Here is a 14,666-nt window from a genome sequence, read left to right as displayed (position 1 = left end):
CATTTCGAATTAGAGAATTTGTTAACTAGCAAATTAAATACAGCGAACTAACCATTTCATCTACTGTATATTTGACATGGTTAATTTGGTTACGTCTATTTTAAGATTCTTACGTTTCTTTATGTTTCTAAAGATAAATATTTACAGTTTCTTCATTAAACCGATCAACAACATATTATGTCTATAGTTAGATGTTTACCAACACCTTTCTGATTGCTAAATACTTGAACCGTTGATTCATATTATAAACTCGTTAGCAAATAGTAACATTTAGTAATTATCTTTACTCGACTCGACGTATCTCTCTCTATATTTAGCAATTTTCATGGGTTGGCAACTCTTTGGCGTTGGCTTGTAAAAAACCATTTACTTCTAATTTCTATTGTCAGCTAATCTAATTAATACGGTTATTTGCTAAATAAGTAAAATTGCCTATTCATGGTTGTAAAAAACATTAATCAACTTACTAAATTAGTGTTTAAAAAAACAAGAAAGGAAAATTCCAGTAATGACGCTAATTCGAATCTTTTAGTCTTTTATTACAATATCCGAAGAAAATAAAGGATCTAATCTGAAATTATTAAACAAATTTGCCTTTCTATCTTTTCACGAGTGATTTTAATATTAATTAATTAACAAAAAATATCTAAGGAAAGATATTTTGTTTTTTGTTTTTGATTCGCTGTCATTACAGCACATAAAGAAACCAAATCGAAAACTATCAGGGTAAATTTAACAATTCGAGAAAAGATAAAGGACCAAAACGCAAATTATTCTAGAAACTGAGAAAAAAAGAACGTAAACTATATATATATAGGCGATTACTACTCTTTTTTTTTGTTTTATACCCCTCACAAATCAAAAAAACAACAGAGAGAAGGGGAGTCGCCAAAAATTTTCTCACCATCATTTTCTCGAGAAATTTTTTAAGATTTTGAGCGATTTCCCGAGAAAAAAAAACATCAGGTGAAGAAAATGAGAGAAATCCTTCATATTCAAGGAGGTCAGTGCGGAAACCAGATCGGTGCTAAGTTTTGGGAAGTTATTTGCGGCGAGCATGGTATCGATCACACCGGTCAGTACTGTGGCGATTCAGATCTACAGCTAGAGAGGATTAATGTCTATTACAACGAAGCAAGCGGAGGCAAGTACGTTCCTCGCGCTGTTCTTATGGATCTGGAGCCTGGTACTATGGATTCTCTCAGATCCGGTCCCTTTGGTCAGATTTTTCGCCCTGATAACTTCGTCTTTGGCCAGTCTGGTGCTGGCAATAACTGGGCTAAAGGTCACTACACCGAAGGCGCTGAGTTGATTGATTCCGTTCTTGATGTTGTTAGGAAAGAGGCTGAGAACTGTGACTGTCTTCAAGGTTTGAATCCAGATCTGTTATTAGAAATGTGAATTTGTTTAGTATAGGTTGATCATTTTGCTTATGATGCTCTCGGTTGGTTTAGATTCTTGATTAAGCTGTTCTCTGATTGTATGATTTGTATATTATTTGATTAGGTTTTCAAGTTTGTCATTCTTTGGGAGGAGGAACTGGTTCTGGAATGGGAACGCTTTTGATTTCTAAGATAAGAGAGGAGTATCCTGATCGTATGATGATGACCTTTTCGGTTTTCCCATCTCCTAAGGTTTCTGATACCGTCGTTGAGCCATACAATGCTACACTCTCTGTTCACCAGCTTGTTGAGAATGCTGACGAATGTATGGTTTTGGATAACGAAGCTCTCTACGATATCTGTTTCCGCACCTTGAAGCTATCTAATCCTACCTGTGAGTACATTTACAAACCATTTCTCCTTTTGTTTTGGAATATTCATGTGATTGTAGAATTGTAGTTTTGAAACCCTGACATTGTTCTTTTTGTCTGATGCACAGTTGGTGATCTTAACCACCTCATCTCAGCTACCATGAGTGGTGTCACATGCTGTCTTCGGTTCCCTGGTCAACTAAACTCTGACCTTAGAAAGCTCGCTGTGAACCTTATCCCTTTCCCACGACTCCATTTCTTCATGGTTGGTTTTGCACCGTTGACATCAAGAGGATCACAGCAATACAGTGCCTTGAGTGTCCCTGAACTTACTCAACAGATGTGGGATGCCAAGAACATGATGTGTGCAGCTGATCCCCGTCATGGCCGTTACTTGACAGCTTCCGCTTTGTTCCGTGGAAAGATGAGCACTAAAGAGGTTGATGAGCAGATGATGAATGTCCAGAACAAGAACTCATCGTACTTTGTTGAATGGATTCCAAACAACGTGAAATCAAGCGTCTGCGATATAGCTCCCACGGGTTTGAAAATGGCATCGACTTTCATTGGAAACTCAACTTCAATCCAGGAAATGTTCAGGCGTGTGAGTGAACAGTTTACAGCCATGTTCAGGAGAAAGGCTTTCCTTCATTGGTACACAGGAGAAGGAATGGACGAGATGGAATTCACTGAGGCTGAGAGTAACATGAACGATCTTGTTGCAGAGTATCAGCAATATCAGGATGCTACAGTCGGTGAAGAGGAGTACGAGGAGGACGAAGAAGAAGAAGAGGCTTAAAGAGAAAAAAGATTATTGATTACTACTTTTGTTTTGTAAGGCTTTTCACACACAAGCTGTAAGTTCGTCTTGTCGCACTCATTTCTTTTATCTCCTTTTTCTGAATTGAATTCTCTCTCTTTTTGTGCTTTTGTGTGTTTTGTTATTGAGTTTCTTCTTTCCAAAAACTAAGATTTGTTCCGGAGTGTAATCCCATTTGCCCTATGCTTCTTTGTTTTGTTCATGAAAATATATCAATGTCAAACTCAAACACATACAATTTCTATGATCCAAAAACTTGATAACTGGTACAATTATATCCTATATCTTTGCGGTTTTAAGCTCTGCCTGCAAATGACAAACACCTACGATCCAAAAACTTGATAACTGGTACAACTAGATCCTATATCTTTGCGGTTTTAAGCTCTGCCTGCAATTTTTCATTTTCTTCTTCTTCCTCTTCGGCGATATCTGCCCAGCTCTTCTTAGATTCACTTTGTGGACCATCTGCAGCATCTGTGATGTATTCATGGAGATAATGAATCATGTTCGGGTCCAGTTTCTTTCGCTTCATGGGTTCTTCTTCTTCTCCTCTCTTTAAGATGTTAAATTGCTCAGAATCAAAAGGCTTCCTATTCTCAAACAGTAGCTTTCGAGCTGCACCTCTCTTTTCTTCTTCTTCGTACATCACTGCTCTACTACATTCGCGTGGTTGTGTATATAGACCTGCAGAGTTCTGTCGAACAGATGCTGGAGAAGAAGAAACATGTGAATAGTTCTTGTTTGCAAATCCAGGATCTCTGTTTTCCTTCATTCCTTTTGCAAATGAACATCCCGCGTAGAACTTTTCTGAAAGACCAGCTTCTGGTTTTTTCGATTCTATTTCTGCTAACATCTCAACAGCTCTGTCATAAGACTTTGCGAATGGTTCGTCTCCACAGTCGATCTCTGCAGAAGAAGCTCGTACATCATCAAGCAGAGATTTAGCTTCAGGAATTCGACCAATACGCATCAAGCAGATTGCTAGGTTGCACATTTTGTTTTTGTCCGGTTCCAAACTCAAAGCTCTCCTGTTCATGGATGATTAACATTAAGCAAAAACTCACAAGATGGAACAGTAATCAACTATCCATAACTGGGAATCTGATTACAAAACCAAACCTGTAATGCTGCTCTGCAATTCCATAGTTGTGTAACTGTAAATGAACCCATCCTAAATTCCCTAGTAACCTAAAATGTTCAAACAAACAATGGTAACGTCAATTCAAGAGACAGAATACTCACTCATCAAGATAACATGAGAGTAAACCGAAATTTTCACACCTTGCTTTCTCTTGCTCTATAGTCATTGTAACATATTTTCCTTGAACCCTTTTTGCTTTCATGACTCGACCACCAAATCCCATTCCTTGTTCGAATGTTCTAAGCTTGTGCTCAAGTAATGCAGCTTCTTCTTCTATCCTCCCTGACTTCTGCAAAAACCGATTTCAAAGCTGTGAGTAAAACATCCAAAAGTCCATAACACTTAAGATATAGAAAAAATGGGTTGCTTCATTACCTTGTAGAGTTCGAGGAGTAAGTTATCAATGGAGTCTTGAGACTCAAAGGAACAGAGATACCGAAAGGATTTGATGGCTTCAATTCCTTCATCAGATCGGTCCAACTGTTTCATAACAACTGCCATGTCCTTCAATGCACTATCAACTCGATCTCCAGCGTTTATTGCAGCCCAAAACAATGATATAGCTCGATTCGGATCTTTAGCTATCAACTGTTCAAGAAGATCACAACAAATTTGAGTTCAAAGATTGGTTTCAGCGATACAAATCTAAAAGATTTTAAGAGAAATCTTCAGACGAATTAAGAAACCCTAAATTAGGGCAAAAAAAAAAAATCCTTTCTTGCTTTCCCGGGAAGATTCATTATACCTGAGCATGTTTGGCTCTGACGTAAGGAGAATCACCAGAAGGAACCTTGTGAACAATGTGAAAGGGGTCACGTTTCTCCGACGACGACGAGCAAGAATACGGTGGTCTCTTCCTCTCCGTCAACGGCATCGGCGTCACATAATCTCTTGCTCTCGCCGGCGGCGGAGTATAGTAAACCCCAGGCGGAGCACGACGTTCTTCAAAGGAACACATTTTCTTGGCGATTCTATTCAATTTTCTCGGAGAAAATAGCAAATCCTCAGAGAGATCGATCGTCCTTCGTGGAAAGATCAAAGAACTCAAATGCTCTTCTTTAGCTTGAATTGAAAGAAACAGAGTCGAAGAAGTTAGAAAGTGATAATAATTACAAGGACTTGTGTATAAATAAACAAACTTTGATGCAGGGGTAAAAGGGTAATTCGCATTAATCTAGTTTTAAACATTGTTTTTTACGGTTAATTTAATTTAATCATCTGCAAAAGCTAAGACAAAAGGAACTAAACAAGCTTTGAGTTGTTTTTAGGTGAACACATTCATCACATTGCTTGCTCGTTACTACTCTAATCAGAGATCAGTCTTTTTTGTCTCCATCTTCCTTCTTCCATTCCCATATGACTTTATAAGGCTGCATTGAGCCTTCTGCAACATTCTCAACAGATGAAGCTTCCCTTCTAAAAACAGCTATCTGAGAAGCAAAACCGGGTTCTACTTCACCAGACCCACCAACACCACTGAACTCGACGCTGTAGTTATGGACTTTGGCGAGCTTAGACGCCCAGTTGTTAAACTGTTCTCTTGTCCACTCGAATTTGTGGTCGTGGTTCCTGAATTTAGGAAGCTGTGACTCGGTTTTGTCTTCTTCTTGGGTTTCAGGTGTAGACCGCTGGAGGATTGTGTTGAACTCGAAGTTTGGTGTTGATACAATCAGGAGCTTGGGGCGAAACAAGCTCAGAACTATTTCCCCAAATTGACAGGCTTGATCTTCTTCCATGTGCTCAATAACCTACAGATTCAGAACAGATTATATGCAACGCTTAACCAGACAGTTTGCTTTTGATGAACATGCACAAACTTTTAAGGAATAAAGCAGATGACAGGAGAACCACCTCTAAGCAAGTGCCGATGTCTACGTCATACAGCCTAGAGTCAAACTCAAGGATGGAACCATCATAAAGTGTAGCAGATTTGACGTTGCAATCTTCCTTGTTTAGTTTTATATGTAGCATCTGAAGTTGATACACAGAAACATACGTAAATCTACCATTTCTTTTCGATTACACAAATGCAGCCTTCATCAAACACACATCAATTTTCTTGATGCACTAGTCTCATCAAGTTATTTCTTCTACTAGCGGGAGTAAAAAAACAGTGGTATGCGATTTTGAATACCTTAGCAGCACGGGCAAGACCCTTCGGTGAAATGTCAACACCGATAATGGTTTGAAGTGAAGTTGGATAGTCAAGTAGAGAGTCTAATAAACTTCCAGATCCGCATCCAAAATCAACCTGTAACGAGAAATAGAGGTGTCATCTTACGCTTAATTACAGTGCTACCAATTAGGACAAGTGAGACTCAAAACAATTGAAGAAGTCTTGAATTTAGAGTCCCAATAAGCAGGAAGACATTAAGATATAAAGAGCTTACCAAAGTAGAAGCGGATGATTCTCTTATATGTTTCAGTGCATATTCAACACGCTGTTTTGAAAGTGGAGGTTTGAAAAAAGCCGCCTCCATTCGTTCTTCTGATGGTCCTTTCACACCCAGCAAAAGTATACTGTAATTTAAAGTTGGATGTTCTGTGAAAGAAAAAAGCAGAGAAATTCATCAGTATCACATATAAATGTTCATGGAATCTCTTAACTTTTGTTCATCCTCTGCCGTCAGCTATAAAAGCTCGATACAGCAAAGGTGAATTGTTATTTGTTAATAATGATGCTACCTTACATAACTTTGCCTAGAATTTTGTACTTACTAGTAAGTAAGTTCACTAATGAAGGCAGTACAAATATCAACATTTGATAAACACCTTTTTTTTTCTTCCAACCAGAAAATCGTTTTCAGAAACCATCCTATAACATCCAACAAATGTAAACATTAGAAGCAATACCTGATAGGAGCGAGCGGACTGTCACAGTATCAGCAGAAGCAGCCAAAATCAAAGCTTCTGGAGCATCAGAGAGTGTAGTACTAAAAGAAGCATATTCACCCACAGTCATCTGAGTAACAGCTGATTCTATATGTGGATTCATGGATCCAGTCCCTACCTCAAACTCTATCTCTTCATTGCTTTCAATGAGTTCTATTAAGGGTTCACAATTAGCCATCATAGAGTGTAGTAGATTTGAGGTTGCAAGGTCCCTTGTTTAATTTCAAATGTAGCATCTGAAATTGAAACAATACATGCACACATATTTGATGTAAGTTAACAATCTTCATTCAACCATCTCTGAAGAGGATATAAAATACAATCTTCACATGTTACACAACTCATGAATCGCATAAATGCAGTTTTGATCAAACACATATCAAGCTTTAAGATGCATTTAGTCTCATCAGGTTAAGTCTCAGAGTTAGCATACCTTGGCAGCACGGGCAAGGCCCTTCTGTGAGATGTCAACACCGACCATGGTTTGAAGTGAAGTTGGATAGTCAAGTAAAGAGGCTAGTAAACTTCCAGACCCGCATCCAAAGTCAACCTGAAACAAGTATCAAGACTGGAATATTATAAGGAGTCCTAAAAAGAATCCTGAATCACAAGAAGCAGAAAGACAGATAATATATAAGAAACAAGAAGAGTCTACCAGAGTAGAAGCTGACGATTCTTTTATATGGTTCATTGCATATTCAACACGCTGTTTTGAAAGTGGGGGTTTGAAAAAATCCGCCTCCATTCGTTCTTCTGTCGGCCCTTTCACTCCCAACAAACGTACATTGTATTCCAAACCGGCTGAGAGTTCTGGTTGCATTTGTAACAAAAGATATGTCGTCAGTTGATAAAGTTACCTGAAAAAGCTAAGATTTCTCTATTAAACATTACAAGCGTTACCTGATAAGAGTGACTGAGTTCTCACAGTATCAGTGGCAGCAGCCAAAACCAAGCTTTCAGCAGGGTTATTAGTTAAAAAACAAGCATATTGTCCCACAGACATCTGAGTGACAACCGATTCAAGATGTGGATTCATAGATCCATTTCCTACCTCAAATTCTATCTCTTCATTGCTTTCGATGAGTTCTTTCAAGCATTCACTATTCCTCCAAAAGTCAGCATCAACCTCCACGGACACAGAATAGCATATGCTAACCAAGGAACCATCTGTTATGGATTGAACACGCTTCCGTTCACGTGGCATACCCGTGTTCCTTGATTTAGACCTGGGCTGTTCATACTTTCTACTACTTGGAAAAGCCCCTTTTATCATGACACTACGTTGAAAGAGCATATCCAGGTGTAGTTTCGAATAACATGGTTGATCTGGATCAGCATCAAGGTCATCGAATAACCCATTAAACCATGAGAGGGCTTTCAACGCAGCATTTTGAATAGCATGATTCTCCTTCTCATAGAAGTTACCCGGTGAGCAATCTAAAACCAAATCCTGTGACTTTGAGAGAATCTTCACTTCACATCTATACCCAGTCCCTGATCCTGGTATCTCGTCTTCTTCCCTTCTCATATACTGATTGTCGCTATCATCACATTCTGAGTCTTTCAGCTTCTGGTAGGATCTTAATATGCCAGACAGTGGTTTCACAGGGGATATAGTTACAGTAAAAATGGGTTCTGCTAGCTGTTGCTGGTGACAGAACATGCAGAGAATCTCCCTCGGGAATGGACCTCTCCAATTAGACTTTGAAGTGTACGAAAAAGGCAACTGTGCAGCAATTAGTGCTTGTCGGGAGAATTTATAGATACCATTAGGAGACATACCGCAACATATCCTACATGTAGCCAAAAACATGATAAGATAATTAGTGCATCAGCGGGGAAGACCAAAAGATATACAAAAGAAGAAGATAAAAACTTAAACAGAGCAAAAGTTGGTAGGAGTAGAGACCTGTAAAATGACTTTAAAGTTACATCATCGTGTTCAAGATCATGGGACCTCCATGGATAACCAACAGATGCCACAATCGCATCACCGTGAATATCTAGACCACTAACAAAACTAGCTTTTGCATTCCGAGACTTTTCAAGATGTGATGATTCATTAATTGGACGTTTTTCACGGGATTTCCATGAATGATTCAACTTAGTTATGGCAGCGTATACTCTACACTCTAAGCCAGAGTCAGTTTTGCCAATAGTCCTGTTGAAAAAATCCAAAAAGAGTTTTAATCAGATTAACACCAAGAAAGCTCCATTAATTGACAAAAAGGAAAATTTCATCACCTTTTTGATATCATCACTTGGCTGCCATCCTTCAACCCAAGCTTTTCAGCAATAATATCCAAGTAATACCGACCTGATGAAATATCAAGAGTGACTGGCTTAACAGCCTCTTCACCATCAACGCTACATTGTAAATGCACAGCCTCAAATTTTATGCTTTCTACTTGAGTAGCCAATGTTTTTATAATTGCTGAAGGGTATGGTTTTTTCCTCCGGAGTGAATCTTCATGCGGAGATACGACAACGTAGTCTGGCAACTTTGCAGCAGCCTTCATGACATAGGACATGAGCAAGCTAGGATCTGAGTCCACAGAAGGATTAATCACTTTACAACGACTGTTGATCTTTGTATCAAATGTAGCGATGACAGAAACAGGAACTGATCCGCAAAGTTCACCATCCCTTTGCAATGCCGCCCTAATGTGACCTCCAAGAGGATGATCAGCTGAAAGAAACTGCAATGGCAACAACTTAAAACATTAATGCCGAAAAACGTAAGTTGGTTAATTATATAATGTCATTTGCATAAAGACAACTCCCAGATTGCTTTTAGGCTTTTAGTCCAGTGATCAATTAATCAATAACCATTACTCATATTTACAAACCTACAGAAATCCAAAATTGCTTGTGACATACTAACCTCATCAGAAAATATATACTTGATGCGTTCAACGATATCATCCCAAGCTTCCTCCACTGTAATATCATCATCATTATAATCCAGTGGGTGAATGCCAAGCTGCAACATGAATAGTATCGTCTTCTTCTTTAGCATAACAACATTCAGAAAACAAAGATACAAAATACAGGAGATTAATATAACAAAACAAACCTTCTCGAGAGCCAATTCAGCAGCGGATTGTTCAGAATCCATCTCTTTCTTGAAGACGTTTGATACAACAGTAAAGTCAGGTAGCTGCAAGTGACATCGATAGAGGCATCCATTCGAAGAAGCATGAACTTCCTCAATTCTGTAACTTGCTTTAACACCAAACTTGTCATGTATAATTTCCTTAGGATTAAGAGTCTGCTTCTCCTCACCCGCCATTACAAACTCACTCTAGCTTCTCTAGACACTGAGACAAAACAAAAGAACTATACATGACTTGCATAGATCAGGGAAAATGGCAACTTTTGTGCAAACTGTACGACTGCACGGAACCCCAAAAAACTAGGGTTTTTCCTAAAGAGAGAGAACCTAAGAAGATGACCTAAATTCAGGGGTTAGCTAGAGGAGAAGATGGCTTAAATTATCAGTCTAGTTGAGTCTTGATTCCACAACAACATACAAAATGGTAAAATCCAAAGGAGAAAATTCAGATGAGTGAAGGATGTAAACAAACTCAAATCCGATAAAGTAATAGGCTTTACGGAGATGCCGCAGAAAACAGAGAGATGAAACAGAGGAACATGAGTCAAAGCAAGGATTTTTCCGCGCGAAGGGATCAAAAATTAAAAAAGAAAGGGTTGAAGTAACGTTACGAGGACCGAATCGTCCACAGAAACGAAGGATCAACGAAATCAAAATTTACAAAGAACCAAACGAAGCGAAACTTAAGAGACGAAAAGCAAGCAAGAAACAAAGACTTACCTTATAACAGTGTTGAGAGAAATGGCATGTAACTAGTTTTGAGCGTACAGAGGAAGCTGGGGATTTTCAAATGTAGCGGTGGGATGAAGAAAGCCAAGGGTGTATTGGTCATTACATTATTGTGGGGGTGTTTCCGTGATTTTTTTACTTCCCACTTCTAACAAATAGAGAGATTTGGTACCCGGAGATTCTGCAAAAATGGTTTGGTTCTTCATTGGACTTGTCATGTCGAAGTCAAGATCTTGATGTTTTAGGAATATAGCCAAAGACTGATTGTATATCAAATTCATTACGAATACAAAAAAGGAAAATGATATAAATGTGGATCGGTTTAGCGAGTAACACCGTTAAAAAAAAAAGATGTTAATTACCAACGGTGACGTTTGACTTTGCATTAACTTTGTTTAATCCTGTATAGAATGCTTTCATGCTTTATTCTGCACTAAGAGTAAATCCTGTATATAATGCTCTTTTATTACCAAAGATGTATACGAAGACACTGATTATTTTTACAGGGTCATTGTAAAGTTTGCCTCAGACTTCATCTTTGCCATTGTAAAAGTGTCTGAAGACACAAGAGAAGTCCTTTGTTTCATGCCCTTCCTCGCACATCTTCTTGTAACTGCAAACACACAAAAAAAACTCCAGCTTGATGATATGTGTGCATTGCTTCATTAAGGAGCTTTAAACACAGGTTTTAAAGTTGTTTTCATAAACTTCACAAGCCTTCTTTGTTAACACCGAGTCATCTTTTCAAGGAAAAAAACGTCTAGAAGAAAAGCTAGTGTAAGTACTCACATTTCTTGTGCTTTGGATATTAATGGGCTTTTGTGTCCAACTTCTTCAGCTGATGCTGCTGCGAGGTTTAGGTCTTTAGCCTGCATTTTGAATACCCAAAATCCATGAAAGAAACAAAAGAAATGGAGCTTTACAGATAGGATCAACAATATAAATATATATGTTAAGAAACTGACCATAAGTTTGGATGCGAAACCGCCATTGTAATCCCTTGAAGAGGGCACACCTTTCATCACTCCTGGAACTGGATTATATGCGTCGCTGTGGTTTTAAGAATATAATGAAGTTAAATTGGGATTTGTACTTAAATAGAAGGCGTTTATAAATTTGAAGAGGTCATTTTAGTTACATACCTACTCCAACATCGGCCACTAGATGTGTTTAACACTTCTGTTAAAGTGCTGGCAGATATTCCAAGAGACTGACCAAGAGCTAAGGCTTCTGAAGTGCCGAGCATACTAACAGCCATTGCCAAATTGTTACAAATCTTTGCAGCCTATGTTTGAAAAAAAGAACACGTCGTTTCTCAGTCTAGATTGAAAAGATTCATCCAGAGAATTGTGGATCCAAATATACCAATGATTAGATAAGAGGAACTGTAATAGAAAAAGTCACTAAAACATGGTATAACAGTGAACTTACAGATCCATTTCCTGAACCACCACAGTAGATGGAAGTTCTACCCATTGACTGAAGAATTGGTCTAGCAGCTAAGTAAGCATCTTCGGGACCTCCAACCTATAAACGTGCAATTGTATCAATGCCATTTTGCTGCTACATGAACATATAATCATTGAGTATCTATAAAGGATGTGATTCAAATATTGTAGAAGAAAAGAGAGTCGACAACATACCATGAAAGTGAGCGTACTAGCTTCTGCAGCAAGTACACCTCCAGAGACAGGAGCATCCAACATGACTGGCCTTTCCCAGTTATCTGCATCGAAGATGGTTAAAACTATATAAAATGAAACAAACTCGACTTGTTCACAAGAAGAACAAAATGAAGCTGTTGTTTACTCATAGTTAACTCATAAGAGCAAATACTATTATATGCTTTACCTCTCTTTTCTTTCAAATTACAATTAGAAACAGCAAGCGAGATTTTTCGAGTTGTTTGTGGATCAATAGTAGATGAATCTATAAACAAAGCAGGTCTTATTGCATTTTCTCCACGAAGCAACCCATCTCTTCCTGTGTACACATCCATCACCTACATGAATTAGAATCCTTTTTCTTCATAAAACCAATCAAGAGATCAACAAATAAAGGTTTTACATTCCTTCAGGCTTCAGGTTTCAACCATCTAAACATCCCAGTAACAGGAGTTAAACAACAGTACTATCTTGATTCTTGTAGACTATTATTTCCCAATAACGCATTGAATCATGCAACTAACATGACAATGTCCAAAACTGTTCTCACAAAAAAACTCTTGCTAGAGGCAATAATAACTTACGTGAGATGATGAAGGAAGCATGGTAATCACAACTTGGCTATCTTGTGCAACTTCATAAGGAGTTTCTCTAGCAGAGACTCCTAATTCAGCAAACATCTTCATAACATCACGATTTCTGTGATATCAAACACAAGTATACGAGCAAAAAGGTTAGACAACTCAAATGGATCAACCATTAACAAAATATGAAAATGGGCACTAAAGGGTAATTATTACATGTCATGAACGGTAACGTTATATCCAGCTTTAACTAGATTATTCACCATCCTAGACCCCATATTCCCAAGCCCTATGAAACCAACGTTCTGAGAAAAACAGAGAAAAATGAGAATTTCATTTACATAAATTTTGATCAGATTCACAAAACAATGAAAGACAAAATTCGTGTAAAACTATGCTCGATATTATAAAAGTTAAGACCTTTTTCTTCCAGCTACCTTAAAGATCATGTTTTTGGAACGTTATAAGCAAATGAGTAAAAGAGATCATGAAGAAAAGTTTTAAAACCAGAACCTGGAACTGATTTGAATTCTGAGACGACGAAGAGAATCGGCGGGGCCGTAGATAAGATCCAAACACGAAATTGGTTTTGAATTTGGTGAGACAAAGAAGAGACTGCGCTCTGCGAATCGCCATTGATGAAATTTTCAAGAGCTTTGTTTAGCAAAATAAGCAAAAGGAGAGTGAGTGAGTCTCAGACGCAAGTCTTCCTCTCTCATGATCAGATCATCTCACCAGCACACTCATGAGTCATCAATTTTGCTTTTTGAATAGATGACCCCTTTAGTTCCCAGTTTCTTCCGAAAGTGGACTATAACTTTTGAAATTATCAGTGTAAAAGCCAAAATAATTGTCCTGACCGGGTCTTGTCTATCCCGGTCTCACCTAGTCAACGTAGTCAGCATCTGAGGACCCCATTTCTTCTACATTTTACTACTAATAAATGTTGCTTTTCTCAATTATTAATTATCATTGATTTTTGACATAATTATTCATTATTCTTCTTCTTCTTTTTTTTTATATCTATTTCAGAATTTTAATTGGGATTCATTCTTTTTTCCTGGATTTCTCAAAAGAAAAAAAAATCATTTATAGGTTATTATCAGTGTTCAAGAAAGCAGTCAAGGCGGCCGCCTAGACGCCGTCTAGGCGCTCAGCAGACGCCTAGATGACCGTCTAAACCGCTTAAAATTATATTAATTTAATTTTAATATTTATTTTTGATTTTTAACTATAAATATATTTAAACTATCAAGTTTTATATATGTATATGTAATTATAAATGTTTATATGTTGTTAATATAACTTAAATAAATGTATTTTTCTTAATTTTGTTTACAATTTATAATTTTTTTATTTTTCTAACATATATTTATACATAATTTTATATATATAATGTTTTATGTTGTAAATGTCTAAACTGCTTAAAACCGTCTAGGCCCCGGTTAGGCGTTCTAGGCGCTAGGCGCTGAATCACCGCCCAAACACCGCCTAGCGCTTTCTTGAACACTGGTTATTATTAACTTATTCCCATTTTTTCTGTAAATTTTCTTGTAAATTTCATATTAGTTGCAATTTTTTTTAACAAGGATTTATTATTATTACTGCACTGCGCAATTCTCGCTTATTTTCCCAATGAGGTCAAAAAACTCACTGTGAAGTCAAAATGACAGTTTTAGCCTTCACTAAAGGCAAAGGGCAAAAGACTCAAAACCATATTGGATAAAACACTTTGGCGTCCACCATGAGTCACAGTCACTTAAACATTAGTTAGTGTAGGTCACCTTTTTTTTTTGTTCTTGCAGTCTTTTTTTGGATTCTTTTTTCCCGGGGCCATTCCTGGCGGGTGATAATTAAAAACTACCCTCTTCTCTTTAATCTTTAATATTTAATCTTTCCTAAGCACTACCCTCTTCTCTTTACCTGAAAAGACTATGAAAAAGTAAGCTTAAAATAATTCTCTCTCGT

The 14,666-nt window shown here is 37.6% G+C and overlaps 4 protein-coding genes across 6 annotated transcripts; 1 reads left to right on the top strand and 3 right to left on the bottom strand.

The window, feature by feature from the left end:
• On the top strand, nt 851-2,742 carry LOC104731465 (tubulin beta-9 chain). Its single transcript, XM_010450840.2, has 3 exons — nt 851-1,369; nt 1,507-1,776; nt 1,882-2,742. Exons 1-3 carry the CDS (start codon nt 976-978, stop codon nt 2,550-2,552), a joined length of 1,335 nt encoding a protein of 444 aa, XP_010449142.1. The 5' UTR covers nt 851-975; the 3' UTR covers nt 2,553-2,742.
• LOC104731466 (protein POLLENLESS 3-like) lies at nt 2,784-4,770 on the bottom strand. The gene is made up of 5 exons (XM_010450841.2): nt 4,460-4,770; nt 4,090-4,302; nt 3,855-4,003; nt 3,693-3,761; nt 2,784-3,601 (listed from the first exon to the last, which is right to left on the bottom strand). The coding sequence occupies exons 1-5, from the start codon at nt 4,670-4,672 to the stop codon at nt 2,935-2,937; spliced, it is 1,311 nt and encodes a 436-aa protein (XP_010449143.1). The 5' UTR covers nt 4,673-4,770; the 3' UTR covers nt 2,784-2,934.
• On the bottom strand, nt 4,859-10,948 carry LOC104731463 (small RNA 2'-O-methyltransferase-like). 2 transcript variants are annotated; one of them, XM_010450838.1, is made up of 11 exons: nt 10,442-10,681; nt 9,683-9,926; nt 9,491-9,589; nt 8,851-9,305; nt 8,516-8,767; nt 7,653-8,399; nt 6,568-6,782; nt 6,105-6,256; nt 5,849-5,965; nt 5,566-5,685; nt 4,859-5,462 (listed from the first exon to the last, which is right to left on the bottom strand). In XM_010450838.1, exons 2-11 carry the CDS (start codon nt 9,896-9,898, stop codon nt 5,031-5,033), a joined length of 2,805 nt encoding a protein of 934 aa, XP_010449140.1. In that variant the 5' UTR covers nt 9,899-9,926; nt 10,442-10,681; the 3' UTR covers nt 4,859-5,030. The 2 variants fall into 2 exon arrangements, with proteins under 2 accessions (XP_010449140.1, XP_010449139.1); XM_010450837.2 differs by lacking the exons at nt 4,859-5,462; nt 5,566-5,685; nt 5,849-5,965; nt 6,105-6,256 and adding exons at nt 7,040-7,156; nt 7,262-7,416; nt 10,813-10,948 and having other exon boundaries at nt 6,622-6,842; nt 7,507-8,399; nt 10,442-10,710.
• On the bottom strand, nt 10,855-13,467 carry LOC104731464 (probable 3-hydroxyisobutyrate dehydrogenase, mitochondrial). Of its 2 annotated transcripts, XM_010450839.2 has the most exons (10): nt 13,212-13,467; nt 12,915-13,003; nt 12,699-12,813; nt 12,302-12,452; nt 12,094-12,176; nt 11,882-11,977; nt 11,593-11,735; nt 11,416-11,500; nt 11,240-11,319; nt 10,855-11,063 (listed from the first exon to the last, which is right to left on the bottom strand). In XM_010450839.2, the coding sequence occupies exons 1-10, from the start codon at nt 13,332-13,334 to the stop codon at nt 10,976-10,978; spliced, it is 1,053 nt and encodes a 350-aa protein (XP_010449141.1). In that variant the 5' UTR covers nt 13,335-13,467; the 3' UTR covers nt 10,855-10,975. The 2 variants fall into 2 exon arrangements, with proteins under 2 accessions (XP_010449141.1, XP_019089482.1); XM_019233937.1 differs by lacking the exon at nt 12,915-13,003 and having other exon boundaries at nt 13,212-13,341.

Source organism: Camelina sativa, chromosome 12 (assembly GCF_000633955.1).
Source record: "Camelina sativa cultivar DH55 chromosome 12, Cs, whole genome shotgun sequence".
Lineage (NCBI taxonomy): Eukaryota > Viridiplantae > Streptophyta > Magnoliopsida > Brassicales > Brassicaceae > Camelina > Camelina sativa.
Note: the sequence above shows the minus strand (reverse complement) of the source record. Positions and strands in the feature narration are given on the sequence as shown.